Source organism: Excalfactoria chinensis, chromosome 11 (assembly GCF_039878825.1).
Source record: "Excalfactoria chinensis isolate bCotChi1 chromosome 11, bCotChi1.hap2, whole genome shotgun sequence".
In the NCBI taxonomy this organism is placed as follows: Eukaryota; Metazoa; Chordata; class Aves; order Galliformes; family Phasianidae; genus Excalfactoria; species Excalfactoria chinensis.
In genome coordinates this window covers 16572432-16588256 of record NC_092835.1, presented here as the reverse complement: position 1 = coordinate 16588256, position 15825 = coordinate 16572432, and the positions used below count along the sequence as shown (strand labels likewise).

At 48.8% G+C, this 15825-nt stretch overlaps 1 protein-coding gene across 2 annotated transcripts in view; it reads left to right on the top strand.

Moving 5' to 3' along the window:
• Positions 1–450: 450 nt before the first annotated feature.
• RANBP10 (RAN binding protein 10) overlaps positions 451–15825 on the top strand; it is a 52954-nt gene continuing 37579 nt past the window's right edge. The window contains exons 1-2 of one of the 2 annotated variants that reach the window (XM_072346680.1): positions 451–744; positions 1225–1336. In XM_072346680.1, the coding sequence (XP_072202781.1) occupies positions 540–744; positions 1225–1336 (317 nt within the window). In that variant the 5' untranslated portion in view covers positions 451–539. The remainder of the gene's footprint in view (positions 745–1224; positions 1337–15825) is intronic. The other variant, XM_072346679.1, reaches the window with a different exon arrangement.

Genomic DNA, 15825 nt, shown 5'->3' with positions numbered 1-15825 from the left:
CCGCCCGCCGCTATAGCTGCCCGCGGGGCGCCTGACGCCGTTCGCCGCCCTCAGCGATCCCACCGCGGCCCGGTCCCGGCCCGACGACGGGTCGGCTACGTGAGACGGCCGCGGTTGGAGCGAGGCGGTCCGAACAGCTCCGTTCGTCCGTCCGACCGGGCGGCCGAAACCGGTCTCTGCGCGGAGGCGGCCGGCGGACACCGGCAGCGGCGCGGCGGCCTGTCGGAGGCCCCTGAGCGGCGCGTAGCCGCGGTGCATTCTGGGAGCGGCAGTTCTAAGCGCGGCGCGGCGCCTTCAGCCCTGCGCGGCACGGACACGTTTCCCACCGCACGGCGCGCCGCGGGAGGGGGCGGGGCCTGGCGCGCGGGGCATGCCGGGACTTGTAGTCCCAGCGACGGCGGGCGGCGGGCGGGAGGCGGCGGGTCGGACTCGGCTTCCCGTCGGGCAGCGCGGCCCCATTGTGGGCAAGCTCGCAGCCCATTGGCCGGCGGCCGGAGCCGGGCTTCGCTCCCCGCCCGGTGACACAAAGCGAATCCAAGATGGCGGAGGCGGGCGCGGGGAGCCCGCACGGGGGGGACGCGGCGGCTCCGGGGCCGCCCGAAGAGCAGGAGCTGAGTCGGCGCCTCCGCCGCCTCTACCCGGCCGTCAACCAGGAGGAGACGCCGCTGCCGCGCTCCTGGAGCCCCAAGGACAAGTACAACTACATCGGCCTCTCGCAGGGCAACCTGCGCGTCCACTACAAAGGTGCCGGGTCGCGGCGGCCCCGGTCGCGTCCCCTGGGCCGGGCCGGGACCCGCCGTGTCCGCTACCGCCGGGAAAAGGGCTGCGGGGGGGGCGGGCTGCGGGCACCGGGCTCGGGGGGGGGAACGGGGATGCTGAGGGCTGCGGGGTGAGGCGCCGTCCCGGCGTTGTGGGGTCGGGGATCGCGGTGATGCGGCCGTTCGTGGCGCTCCGTGCCCTGCAGAGCACAGCGTGCCCCTTTCCTGCCCGCTTGGTAAACACTGATGTCATTCCCCTCTTGCGTAATGGAGCTGCGTGCCGCTGCTGTGCGGCGCTGGGATGGCAGCACCGGGCCCCGCGCACAGCGACGGCCGCGGGGCTTCCCCGGGCAGAGGCGGCAGCTGTTGGTATTCGGCTGGATGGGGAAGCCGCCCCCGATCCGCTCAGGACAAACAGCACGGGAGATGCGGCTGTCCCGGCTCTGACCCTGCTCTTCTATCCCAGGTCATGGTAAGAATCACAAAGACGCTGCCTCGGTCCGAGCCACGCATCCCATCCCCGCAGCTTGTGGCATTTATTACTTCGAAGTGAAGATTGTCAGTAAGGGGAGAGATGGGTGAGTACCTCCCGCCACTGCTGTGTGGTGTTGGCCGTCCTGCTGCCCTCCCGGGGTCATCCCTTCATTGCAGCGCTGGGTGTCTCATGGGGACGTTGTGCTATCTGTAGTGCAGAGGCATTTAGTTTGCTGTGAGCACTTACACCAGTGTCAGAAATCACCTGCAGTGTGAATTGGGGTGGTTTTTTTCCCCTCTTGCCGGCTGGCTCCGGGCACTCCAAAGCCTGGAATTACAAAGAATTATGACATGATAGAGATTGCCTGGCAAGCGAGCTTAGGTCATAGAATGGCTTCCATTGGAAGGGACCCGAAGAGGGCATCTGGTCCCAGTGAGCAGGAACACCCACAGCTCCATCAGTGCTCACAGCCCTGTTCCCTGACCTTGGCTGTCAGCAGGGATGGGGCTCCACTGTGCAGCCTGCGCCACTGCCTCACCACCCTGAGTGTAAAGAACTCCTGACTTGGCTCCAGCCTAAACCTCCCCTCTTTTGCTTTGAGCCCATTTCACCTTGTCCTATCCCAGCGCTAATGAGTCTGTGCCCTTCAAGACAGATGGAATAAGCAATAGAAGGATTTCACTTTTGTTCACCCCCATTTTGGAGCAGAAAACAAACAAGTTTTCATAGTGACTTTCACGCTGAAACGTGGGTGGGCTTCAAAGTGGGCGCTTCTGAAGACGGGTGAGGATGAGAGCCACCAATAGCCGAGTTCCTCTGCCTAAACCCTTGGCCAGGTGCTGAGACGGGGCTGTTCTCATTAATCTCATGAGGAAAAAATGTGGGACTCGGGATCTAAGTGCTGTGTTCTCAGTCATCGTCAGCCACCATCCAAACAAGGTGTGCAATGGAGAGGAAGGGAGGGGCCTGGAAATTAGTTTGGGATTGTTGGGTGTTTGCATGGGGAAGAGCAGTCACGGTGCTATTGACAACTTCTGAGGCTGCTTTTTGAGGCTTTGTATGCGTGATGAAGGAAACGATCCTTTTATGGAGGGGAAACTGGAGTGTTTGTGAATATAGGCTGGAATCCATGCAGCTTATACTGGTTCTAGTCTAGAACTATAGTCTAGGCCTGAATTTGGACTTGTCTTTCAGGATAGATTGCACTGCAGAGCATCGTGACACGACACCTGTGTGAGCTTGGGAGACGAAGCTAGAACTGGAACGCTAAATATGAGCATTCTGGTTGGTTTTCCCCACCAAAACCTGTCTTTTTTTATGGCACTTGGTGTTGTAGGCTGTCCTGTTGGTCTGCACTGCTTTGAGAGGAAGGATTGTGAGAGCAGCAAGCCCTGCTGGTGGCATTAGGAGCAGCTGCACTTCACTAAGAGGTGCCTCATTGACCTGACCTGGTGGTGAATGTTGGATCCCATTTGGTTTTGTGGTCGCTCTGTTGGGTTGTTACTTTGAGCCAATATGTAACTGGCCCAGGATGTCCTTGATGGAGTTCCTTTAAAACCAGATTTGGGATGATGGGAAAGCAACAAAGGGGCATTTCTAACAAGGTTTTGGGCTTCTGCTGCTGGTGTAGATTGATTTTTAATCACTGTAAACATACGAACCTGCTGTGTGAGCCCACACGTCGTTTTTTCCTTGCTGAAGGATGAATATTGCAGCTGCGGCCATCCAGAAGGTAAAGCAGCATTGGGAAAGGTCTTGAGCGCAGTTAATCAGTCCTGTAAGAATCACATTTGAACTTCTTTCTCCACAATTACTTTCCAGGAATTCTTTGGACAGTGAGGAATGGTTTGTGTTAGCACTGTTGCAATGCAGACGTGGTCTGAAGTCAGTGCAGTGGAGAGCTTGACTTATGTCCCAGCCACTGCTGTGCCTTGTTTTGCTTCTCCTGGTAGAGAGAGCTCTTTATCTCGGGCATTGTGGTAATGGGGATTTGTAATTGTGACTTCAAGTGACAGGCAGTGCTATAAATATAAAGCTCACTCTTGTATGTCTCATATTTAATAGTTTAAAGCCAGCCCATTGGGGCCCAGTGTGTTGTAATACTGAACTGTGCCACAGGCATTTCTGTTCTTAAGAAGTTCTCTGCTATTTATTACACTGTGGTGGCTCCAGTTAAAGGAATAAGAGGCCAGAAAGCCAGAGAAGGGATTGGAAAGGAAGTTTTCAAGTGGTATAAGTGGTCAGGTCTGTCCCTAGGAGCTCAGCTGGAGGCCCTCTAGCTGGGGGAGGGTAAGGATCCTGAAGCACACCTGATGAGCTGTTTGCAGCCTGAGATGTTGCTTTTATGGGGTATGTCCTCGTGTCGGGGTACACAGAGCAAGGCACAACATGCAAAGAGTCCATTTGGTGCACTTAAGAAACGTGTGTGAGTTATCAGCTTCTCTTAGCTTGGGATCTTCCACTGCTCATGCAGTGAGATACAGCCACCCTCCATTGAGCTAATGGCTGAATTGCTTTGGGCTGAGCGCTGGTCGGTTCTCATATTGATGGTTTTAGTCTTTAATGTTGAGACGACACGTTTGTCTGTCAGTTTTGTTGTCCTTTCTGCTAAAGGAGAGGCTACCAACCTACCGCTGAGTTGTTGTCAGGGAAAGAAGGTTGGGTTCTTCACGTAACAAATCAGATCCGTCTGTGTGTTGGTCTGTGCTTCGTGATACCGTGTTCGGGGAGGTGGTTCTTATCCTCAAAGAGCAGAGTGGAATGCAGCTTGCAGTCCCTCGATTAGCTGCAGCCCTGTTCTCACCTCCCTGTGTGCCATGAGCACAAGGGAGGCAGTTCCATGTCATCTTCCCTTTGCCTTACGTGTCCATGCCTCTTCTCATGCCCACAGCCTGTTACTCGGTCTTGAGGCAAGGTGTGTTAAGAAGATAATGAGCTGAAAACTGGTCACATCACAACAGCTGCAATGATTTAATCTATTGACATCAGTGTCAGAAGTTGCTGCTTTTTTTCTCCCCCTCTCCAATAAGGGAGCAGGGTTCTACTTTCAGTTGGGTGGTCAGAGTCAGCCCTCGCAGAGCAAAGAGTTCTCACAGAATCAGGAAGGATGGACAAGACCTCTAAGATCATCAAGCCCAACCCACCCCCCTGTGCCCACTGCCCACATCCCCACAGCTCTGGGGCACCTCCAGAGATGGGGACTCCCCCACCTGCCTGGGCAGCCCATTCCAATGCCTCACCACTCTTTGGGAGAAGAAATTGCTCCTCACACCCAACCTGAACCTCCCCTAACTCAACTTGAGGCCGTCACCTCCCTTAAGGTTTGCTTGGGGGCTTGAAAACCATTATACATGTTGTCCATGAGCCCAACAGGACAAAAGGCGATGGCTACAAGTTGTGGCAAGGGAAACACTTAATTGGATGTGAGCAACTCGTTTTCCCTGGGTAAGTTTTAAGCCCTGGAATGGTGTGCCGGGGGAGGTTGTGGCATCTCCAGCTTTAGAGTTGCCTGGTGGACTCTGGGTATTTGGTGTGATTTACGCTTTGGACAGGAGGATGAAGTAGGAGGGTCCCAAGGTTCCTTCCATCTGACCCTCTCCATGATCCTGTTGTTGCCTTGCTCCCAACATTGCTCAGCTGAGCAGACTGGCAGCACCTACATGACTCTCATGTTCCTGGGCTGCCACAAATAACTCGTGCTTTCATCACAGCGATGTCCGTCACAGTTCAACCTTAACCATATTGGAAGCGCTGAACTTTTATCCTCGTTCCCTCCCTCCCTGTAAAATAGGTGTTTCTGTTTGCTGTTGGCTTGTCAGCACATCTCGCAGCCTCTGTTTCCCCATTGGTGATCTCCACTTGGTAAACAGGAGCAGTGTCTGTAAGACTCATCAGGGTAGGGCCGTCAACCCACCACTTAGAGGCCGTTTTGACTCAGGAAGACAACTGAGCTTTTTATCCTCCTTATTTTGGGGCAAGGTGAATTGTCTCACGGCTGAGGGAGCTGGGCTTGCTTAGTTTGGAGAGGAGAAGGCTCCAGGGAGCCCTTGCTGCGGCCTTCCACTAATTGAAGGCAGCTTATAAGCAGGAGGGGGGCTGACTTTTTACACAGCCTTGTTTGAATATAGGCTGTTCCTCAGACATTGATTTAAACAACACATAAATACCCCCAGCGACAGTCAGTAAGCAGTTCTCACCTCGTTCCCATTTGCAAACAGCCTTATCCAAGCAAGTCCTGCTTGCTCAGCCACTGCCTGGCTGCTGTTCTGCTCACTGTAGTGCTCTGCAGTGCAGAGACCCTTTCATTTTCCTTGGTGGCTTCACACTGATTGATGGCAGCTCACGGCACCTGTTAGTTTATGTTGTTCTCCTAAGCTCTCATAGAAGGAAGTAATGCTGAGGGCAACTTTGTGGATGTAAAGCAAGTTGCTGGACTGGAATATCTGTTTTGCAGTTCATAGCTCCATTAAAAAGAGAAGTAAGAGCCGAAACGTGGTGCTTTAAGGGAGCATCGTTGTAGTGGGAGAGTATAAATGTCTCATTGAAACAATTTGTGAAGTAATTTTGCGCAACAAAAAAGGAAAGTGCGAAGGGAAGGTTTGTTTCCTTCCCCTCAGCCCCTGCTGTTCCCCAATGGCTGCTACAGAAAGGTGGGAATACAGCAGGAGGTTCTGACCGGATAAACTGGGCGTCCTTAGAATACGTGTAAAAAGTAACTTTTTTGGACTATGTTTACAGCAAATAAATCAGGTTAGAGAATGATGGGAGCTGGTTGTTTAAATGTTCTGGGGTTATGCATCCGGGCAATTCTCTGTTTAATAATTAAATCCAACAGGTTGCATAACTGTCATTGAGGGGAATTCTTTCTTCCTTTGTTGATGAAGGTGGAGCATGATGGAACTGGTGAAGAATTTATCATCCTCTGTGAAGCCTGCATTAATGGCATTACATTGACTACTGCCAGGTTAATTTTCCTGACTGCTTTTCTAGCAGTGGGGTTTACAACATGTCCAGGCTGCAAAGCCAGGTCTCTGTTTGCCCGCTACAAATCAAATCTTCCTCCTTGTTTGAAGGTTTACTGTGGATGCTTTTCACTTTGAGTCTTTTCTTGTTGTGGGCATGTGGACATACAAAGGCCTGTGAATTGATAGGATCACAAGATGGCTTGGATTGGAAGGGAGGGAGCTGGGCTTGTTCAGCCTGGAGAAAAGAAGGCTGCAGGGTGACCTCATTGCAGCCTTCCAGTTCCTAAAGGGAGACTATAAACAGGAGGGGAGTCAACTCTTTGAAAGGGCAGATAACAGCAGGACAAGGGGAAATGGTTTGAAGTTGAAGGAGGGAAGATTGAGGTTGGATGTCAGGGGGAAGTTCTTTACTATGAGAGCGGTGAGGTGCTGGAACAGCTGCCCAAATAGGCTGTGGATGACCCGTCCATCCCTAGAGGTGTTCAAGGCCAGGTTGGATGTTGCCCTGGGCAGCCTGGGCTGGTATTTAATGTGGAGGTTGGTGGCCCTGCCTGTGGCAGTGGGGTTGGAGCTTCATGATCCTCGAGGTCCCTTCCAACCCAGGCCATTCTGTGCTTCGTAGCTCTTGTTCCGCTGGTGCTCTCCCCAACCCTCTGTTGTATTTATTTTGAACAGGTGGTTTTATTTCATTAAGTACATCTATCAAAGCTTCATGCAACACCTCCACATGACTAAAACAAAAACGGTTCTTATATGAATGTCATAGTATATGTACTTCTGAAGAGAAAAACTACCTGACAACAGAAAGCATTCTTCTGATTTGGGTATTGCTTCTACATTCCCAGTGTCTTTTAGTGGAGAGAACAGGAGCTCAGGCTGCGTCTCGAAGTTTACTTGCTGTTACAATGGACTGAAATTAAGGTTAGACTCTGGTGTGGGAGGTGCAGCCCTCCTATGGTTTGCCCTCTGTTGGATGCCCTTCTCTTGGGTACAGGTGGTGTCTGCAGTGCTTGTCCTTCTGGTTGTGGAAACCAATTCAACTGCCTTAATAAACTGGATGAAAATGTTCAGTGACACTGAGCAGTGTGGAAGGGAACTCTGTCAACCTGCATGGCAAGCTGAACAAAAATCTTTCTTATTCAGTTGGGTGTAACTAGAATAAATAATGGGTGGATTGTTATCAGCAGGGCACTGTTCTGCTCCTGGAGCGAATGCTGTGTGAGCCACTGATGTGGTTTATGTGAACTTTGCTGAGCAGCAGCTGACTTGGGGAGCAAATCAGCTGGCGAGAGTGGAAGACTAAAGCTAGAAAGCTGCCTTGGTAGGACACGTTGGCTTCAGAGGCTGTTGGTTTTGACCACTGTGTAGTGCGGTTTGAGGTCCCCTTAGATGTGGCCGCGCTCTGGGGTAGGTGATGTCATTCTGGGATCCTAACAGTGATCTCAGCCTGTGTTGTGCCTTCCTTCTGGAATGATGCTCGAGTCAAATCTTCATTTCTGATCTTTGTTTTGTCTCTCAGTATTCCCACATGTAGGTGATAACGTACACCATCCCCTTCCTGAAGGTAACTCAATGGAAAAGGGCAGGTTTGTCCTTCTTGGGGCTGACCTACCAGTTGAACATGACCCTACAGTTGGAAGGGAGCTGGCCATCCCACACCTTGGGGTAGAGAAGAAAGTTTTCCTCCTCCCTGTGGCAGTGTTTACTCATAAAAGGATGCGCAGACATTATGTTAGCAGACTTCCGACTCTGTTTTGTTCTGCTCGCTCATCTCTTGGATGTATATTGGCTTTTAGAGCTTCTTTGCCTTTAGAGGGGCTGATGTGCGCTGGACTCCTCCAGCCTGAGGATACTTGTGGCTGCTTCTCACCAGCTCTTAAGAATTCTCTTTTCTTGCCTCTATACGCTGCTTTTCAGCCTTGCGTTATTTGTCTTTCCTGACCTCAGCTCGGGGAATTGGGATTCTTTCTGGAGCCAGTCAGTGCTATTTCTGAAGCACTGCCACAGAGCGCTGCATTATCCACAAATAAAACCAGAACCACTTCCACTTTAGAGATTCATCGTGTTCCATTACGGTGCGGTTCCAAAACGTTCATCGTTAGGCCGAGGAGATGGAGTCCATGCACCACAGGTAACTTCTTTAAACAGGCCTAGCTTGTTTGTCACTGCCTTGGCACCGTGTGTCCCTTCCCCCCACCATAAATGGGACAATGTCAAGTTGCAGGTGGTGAATTGATAGGGGTTATCATTTCTCTCCACTCTCTAAACCTGGCATGAATTCAGGGCCCACCTCAGACAACGAGACAGACAGTTGAAGGCTTTGCACAAGACACTGCTTAAGTCTCTGAAATGCCATCGGTGTGATGGGGTGTGTTATTAATCTCTAATTGTGTAACCCTGCTTCAGTGTTTTAGATGTAGCTGTGTGTGCTGAAAGCGTGGGGGTAGGTGGAAGGGCAGGAGTCCTGCCGGGTGGTGGTTTGGGAAAGAGCAGAAGGGGCTGCAGGGTGCAGTAAGCCTTTGGAACACAGGCTTGTCTGTGGGTGAGAGACACCCCGTGTTTGGCTCCTGGCTCAGCTGGGCTGCTCGCTCTGAGCTGGTCCTTGTAATAAAACACCAATCCAAGGGATTTCTGCCACGTGACAGAGATACTGTTGGTTCATTACCACTTTGCTGCAGTCGTGGCCTACAGAACTTGTTAATTTACATCTGTGCATTTCCAGTTCTTCAGTTTGAGCCTCGGTATGTCTCAGCATACAGACGAGACACCCTGTAAGGAGTGACTACTGTGTCAGCGTGGTTTTGGCACCGTAAATGGGCTCCAAGCTTGTGATCCAAGCAGTGCTGAACTGGCATGTTTTCCTGCTTTCTTTTCCCCAACTTTCAGATGGGGTAAATCTTGTCTTCCTTCCAGCTGAGCTTCACAGGCCTTCAGAAGAGGAGAGGCTGGGATTGTTAAACCATCCCAACATGGTACCTTGCAGTGCATTAAGAAGAACACTAAGGAGGGCTGTAATATCTTTCTTTTCAGGGAAGAATCAGAAGCAGCATTGGGGTTGAGCGCTGCTTTCAGGTTTCTTGGAGAAATTTTTGCAGCTTTCCAGATAAAGAAATGACCTCTCTTCATCCAAAGCGTCCTGCCTTGGTCCAGTTACAGTCACGGACTAATTGCTTTCTTCCTCCTCCTGACTCACCTTTATTTATTTTGTGCATAGGAGTGCCTCCTAAGCACGGGGTGCTCTCCAGGCATTCAAGAGAGATGATCTTGGCTCTTGGCATTCTTAAGACTGACAGATAAGAAGTGTATGTGAATTCTGTTGTTGCTGTGTTCTTCCCCATCCTCAAACTACCCATGTGCTCTTCCTTCCTGCACTTGAGAAGCCAAACAGATCCAGGTGCTGGAACTTCAGTGTTAGTTACTTGCTGTCAAAGATCAGGTTTGTTCTTAGCCCTCCTGCTGGATCTTGAGCACTTCTGTGGGTTGTTTGCATGAAGCAGCTTTAGATCAGCTGCTGAACTCTGACACTGACTGTTTGGCAGGCCATGTGTTGTGCTTGTGCTGGAGGAACATCCTTTAGCTCGAAGAATTGTCATATGGGTGGGTGCTGCTGCTGGGGGCTGTTTGCCTCTGACTCCTTGAGATGCTGTGTGTGGGACTGTGAGGCCTTCAGGGCAGGCTTGCAGCCTTTGGAGGTGACATTTAAGGGTTGGGATTCTGCTTGTTGCATTGGATGATCTTCCTTGGATGATCGTTCCAGAAGGCAGTGGGCAAGAACAACAGCGTTCTTAATGATGTACACAAATCTTCAAGGCAATGTAAAAAATCTAGTGCTTGCTAAATCCAAACTGGTTACAGAGCTCGTATCATTCAGGGACCTCTGGCAGAGAACGCTGCACTGTGTTAATTCCTTGCATCTCAGCCATATTCCAAGGGTAGCTTGGCAATGTCTGATTCTCTGTTTGCACTGATTGCCTTTTATCTGACATGTCAGATGGGTAAGGGTGGGTGGTGTGATGGAAGGAGAAGTGATGCTGTATGCAGCCTGGGTCTGTGCTTCCCTGGGGGTGCAAAGCCATGGAAGAGGTTGTCACCCCTCTGCCATGTTGAGGCCCGCGTGCCAGGCAACACTGCTTGCTTGGCTGTGCAGCGTGGATAGTGAGGAGGAACAGTCCTGTAGTTAAGTAAAGCGAAGCAGCAGGTCCTGAGTCTGCATAAGCCTTCCCCATACTCTGCCCATTAGCTGATGTGAATGTCAGGATAAGTGGGAGTGAACAGGTTGGAGGAGATGGTGAGTGCAGCAGGTGTGAAAGGTGCAAGTCCTGTAAATGGGATGCAATGCAGGGTTGTACAGTAATTGTGCCGCGATGCCTGGCCTCTGCTGGTTGTGGGTCAGATCAAGACTTGCCACTGTGGTGTGCGTGTGTGTGCAGTGAGCCACAGGTCTGCATCCAAAGAGAGCCTGCAGTTGGCTAAAAAGGGACTTAACATACAGCAAAACTCAAAGGTTAGGGAAATACTCAAGTTACTCATTATTATGATGTATCAGCTTATGAATAACCCAAACTGTACGTATCAAAGTCAAAACCATTTAAGAAAATGAATGAAAATTATATGGTATGATTGCTGCTAAAATTCTGTATTGAATCAATATGCTAAGAGTTCTGACCACAGACATGGGCTGTCTGATAGACTCCTACTGAGGTGGGAGAGTGACCTACTGAGCTATGATACAGGGATCAGCATTGCTTCTAGAGTTAGTGGATGGATGTACAAAAGCATAACCCTGTGTAACACCAAGAGCAGCCTCCTTAGGAGATGGTTTGTTTTAAAGGTGGGTTAAATGTTGTCACTGCCGTGACAACTTGTGTTGCTGCCTGTGGCAATTCGTGATGCTTCTTGGCCAACTCACTACATCAAAGTGAGGCCTTTTGTATCAGTAAAAGCTACTGTCTGATGTAGAAATACAGTCATTGCTTTGGCTTTTTCTTTCACTCTTCCAGAGAGGGCTTTGTATTAAATGATTTTTTTAATTACGTGTTGATGAACCTGGCTGGTTGAGCCCATTTAACTTCTAAAAAGCCATTGGTTTGCACAGGGCAGGGCTGAGGTGTGGTGGAAGTTGGAAGGAGTTTGGTGCTATGGTAACTGCCTGGGTTGCTGATGAGGGGAAACTAAACTGTTGTCCTGGTTGAATCACTGGCATGTGTCTGCGTTTATTTTTGTCTGCCTTTCTGCTCTGTTTGGAATTGATCTGCTGAATAAGTGTTGGAGCAGTTTTGAAGCTTCTGACTGGTGTGGGGGCAGGTGGAAGTATCCTAACAGCTACTGAGAAGGTGGTTCTAGGTTCTCTTTTTGAAGGTGGATGCTATTGTTGCTTACATTTATTCTGTCCGGCTGTACCAGTGCTTCACCAGCTGTGCACCCCCTAAGAGGCTCATTGGATCCCTCAAAAAGTGACTGCAGTGGATGAATAGAGTCATAGAATGGTAGGTTCATTTAAGTTGGAAGGGACCTTAAAGACTGCCTGGTCCCACTCCCTGCAGTGAGCAGGGACACCCACAGCTCCATCAGTGCTCTCAGCCCCATCCATACTGAGTCTGTCCACAAGTAGTTCAGGAGGCAGCTGATGCTTTTAGTGCTGGAGATGAATTTTTCTCTTTTAAGGGCTCAAAGCTCATTTAATCCATCACTTCTGATGTGTTAATCGATAGGAGATGGGAAAAGCAAATTAGCTAGCCTCTTCTGAAATAATAACTAGCAATCAAGTATGTGACAGTGTGAAGTTCTGGATATAATCTGTGGGCTGTGGAGTTAATATCCAGCAAGCTGAACAAGACGTATTTAATATTGTCTGTAAGTTGTGCGTACAGTTCTACAGTCGTTACAGTCTTATTTTAATGATTGTTCTAAGCTGTGAGGAGAAGCATCTTATGAACCAGGAAGGCTTGTGGTCATCTTCATGTTTTGTTGTGGATGCTTGATGGGTTCCTGGCACTCTTATCTAGTGGCTGCCAACCCTGGCCCTGGCTGGCTGGTGGAGCTGGATGATCTTTCAGGTCCCTTCCAACCCAGGCCTTTCTATGATTCCATGATTTCCATGATGTTGTGTAGTCTTGAATTTAGAACTTCAGGGTTTAGTAGTACTTTCTTTTTAGAAAAATACAAGTTTCCAACCCTAATTTAAAGCTGTTTTTGTCCTAAAATGGAAAGACGCTGTTGTGCACGTTTTGCCCTTGTTTATGTGAGTGGGATTTGCTGTAGTGCTGAAAAGAGGGAGGATGGGTCTGCATAGAAAAAAATAAAGCTAAGAAGGGTGAGCAAAGTGGGAAATGACCTGTTTCATCCGAGTTTGATGGTTGCTATTTCTTAGCTTCCAACACTTGGCTCAGTATTGCAGCCATAATGGTGATGGTGCAGTGCTACGACTGCTTTGTGTCCTTATCCAGCAAGAGCTGGGGACAGGAGAGACGCCATCAGAGTGCTGCAGCTGTGATACCAGTGAATCTGGGTCATTCTGCTGGAGCAACCAAGCCGTCTGCTCCTCAACAGGTTCTTGCTGAGTGTTTTCAGGCCTGCCAGAGGCAGGGCCCAGCACTCTGCTATGAATGGTTCAGGCTTAATGGTGCTTTTACTGTGTGTCCAAACAATTTGGGACCTTGAACTCTGAATCACAACTCATTGGGGCCTGAGCAATAGGCAGAGGTGGCACTTCCCACTGCCCTCTGAAGCAATATACAGCTGGAGAGTAACGTTAGCTGTGGACTCTGGTCCTCGTTGCAAGTGTGCACAGTTGGAAAGAGATTGAAACAACAAAGCCTGCTACATAGCAAGGAAAAATGCAGCTGCAGCAGCAGAGGGTTCCAGACACAGGAGGAATAAGAAAATGGAACTGCTAACAAACATGCTGCATTATCTGTCAATGCTTTAAGAAGGGAGGAGGTGAAAAGCAAGAGATCACCTTGCAGCTCTAGGGAGAAACCTTCTATATTGTGCCTGTCAGGCTGCAAACACAGCTTTAGGGTAGTTTGTTCGTTATGGATCACGCATGTGTCACATAGGAGTGTGAGACGGAATTTTTAGATGCTGGAAATGACTGATTCGAAGAGGTTAGTCAGGGAGCTCAGGAGAGGATGGAACTTGTGACTCATGCTCTGAGCAGTGCAGAAAATGGTTTTTAAAACATTATGCAACATTGAGCATAAATACTCGTGTTTAATGTCCTATGAGAGGTACTGTAAAAAGGCCCCCAGATTCTTTCATGTTCCTCCAAAACAACAAATGCTGTGTAAATTGAGGAAGCTTCTTTAAGGCAAGTTACTAAAAAGATGGAATCATAAAGGTAAAATGCTTTCAGATGGTATGGAGGCTCTTCAAGCAGGCTTCTTTTTGGAGGATCAGAGTAAGTGGGTATGAGCTATTGGAGAGACTCGAGATGAACAGTGAATACAGTTGACACAATTAAACACAAGGGTGAGAGAAGACAGGGAATACACTCTGCAAAGGTTGGAGTTTTGTTAGATGAGAAAAATGCAAAGAACAAACTCAAAGTGTAAAAGCACCGTAGAGTTGACCAGAGGGACCTGATGGATGTTTGGCTCCAAGTCAAATGTTAAAGAATGTATTTCCCTTCCCAAAACATCAGGTACAGGAGGTGAGACAGAGAGTCTTTAGGGCCAGGAGATGATTCAGGAATATTTCTTATGAAGGGCCATGACAGAGAAACAAATTACTTTGTAGATGTGTCCATTGGGGAGGAATGATTCGAGGCTTCCAAATGCCAGTCTGCTTCAGTCTGCTTTTAAAGGATGATTTGGCTTCTGTTGATGAGTTAATACCACAATGATGTTATTTGTCCATAAAGCACAGGAAGAAGTCATTAGAGGTTATCTGGTCTTCATTCAAGAGATGTAAAGAATGAAATAGCTAAGCCATTAACTGCAGAGCGTGATCTTTAAAAGGACTTTGATTTCAGGGGAAAAAGAAATCTGTCTTTTTTTTAATGGAGATCCCAGTGGATAACACGGTGCTTTCTCTTTCTCACAGTGCTTTCAAGTCCCTTTTCTCCTTGAGCTCTCTACATCAGAGCAGAACCTTCTTTGTTGCTTTTCTTCAAGTCGGGACACCATCAGCCCTAGTCCTTGTGTCAGTATGTCCAGCAGGAGTCGTCATGGCGTTCTTTGTTTGAGAGTTCAGGATTGTTCTGTAGATCCTACAAGAACTAGTTTTTTAACTGGGTAACTTATTCTCTGTGATGACCAGGGAGGAAGCTGTGGTCAGTTGATGGGATCAGATCAGCTCGTGATGTATGTGTGTGCCACAAAGTTCTGTCTTCTCCCAGCTTGCTTGATATCCTGCATTATGTTCTGTAGCCAAGAGTTTGCTGCCCGTCGACAAAAGTGTCTTGAAGTTAAAGTATCACTAAATCATTTAGGCTGGAAAGGGTCTTGGTAGGTGATCCAGTTCATCCCCATTGAAAGCAGTGTCAACGTCAGTTAGGTCTGTTTCTTCAGAACAGTATGCAGTCAAGTTTCTGAACCTCTCTGAGTGCAGAGATTCAGTATTTTTCTAGGCCCTTTACCTCTGTAGACAGCAGTCAGAGCTCCCCTTGGAGTCATAGAACATTCAGAGTAGGAAGGAGCCCACAAGGATCAGCTCGTCCCACCCCTGGCTCTATACAGGACTACCCGAAGTCGGTCTGAGAGTGGCATGCAAATGCTCTTCGAGCTCCAACAGATGGGGACTCAGGGTAATACAGCTCAGGATATGGTTGGTTGGAATACTTCTTTATTGTGCAGTTTAATCATGTTCTGTTACCATCCCACCCTACTCTCCCCCATACTTTTCTTTCTTGGCTTTCCTGAGTCTCAAGGCTGTAGGTTTGGAGCCTGTAATGTGACGTCTTTACTTTGTGGCATTCCTGCAAGTGTTTTGCTTAATCATGGTCTTTTATCTGTGAGGTTAGTAGTCTGTGTGGTGATTTTATACCAAAATAACTTCCTTAAGATCTTCTGGTGAAGGACCTTAACCAAAACATCTCAGGGTTCCAGCAGTGACACTTTGCCTGGGGTGCCACTTAGTTTTTTCTCCAGGTTCAATGGTAGTTGTTGGTGCTGGAAAGTCCTACTGACACCTTGAGTATAGAAGGGTTCTCAAAACAGGGGAATGGACACCAACAATTGATCTCCATTAATAAAAGATGTGTTTGTTTGGTCCTCCATGCACTGTGCCCAAGCTCCACTGTGAGCACCTGGTGTTCTGTCTCAACAAGCAGGGTGCTCTGAGCTCTTCTTTTTGTAGACAGGCTTTTAGCACTTCTATGGAGAATATCAGCTTTGCTACGTGATTATGGATAACCAAGGTATTTTGGAAACCCTCACAAATCTCTTTTTATCCTTCCTAATGAGAAATAGGAGATAGAGCCAAATGTCCTGGATTCTGTCCTCTGCAACTGGAGAGTTTCCAAGATAAATTAGTTTGACCTAAATGCTGTCAGGAAGTTCAAACCTTTTGCTCCTGAACCGACTGCTGCCAAAGCCCATTGGGATTTTTTCTAGATTCAGTGGCCTTCTCATTATTTCCTTTATCAAAAGCTAACACTTTCCTGGTGCTTGTGTAATGAACATAGTTT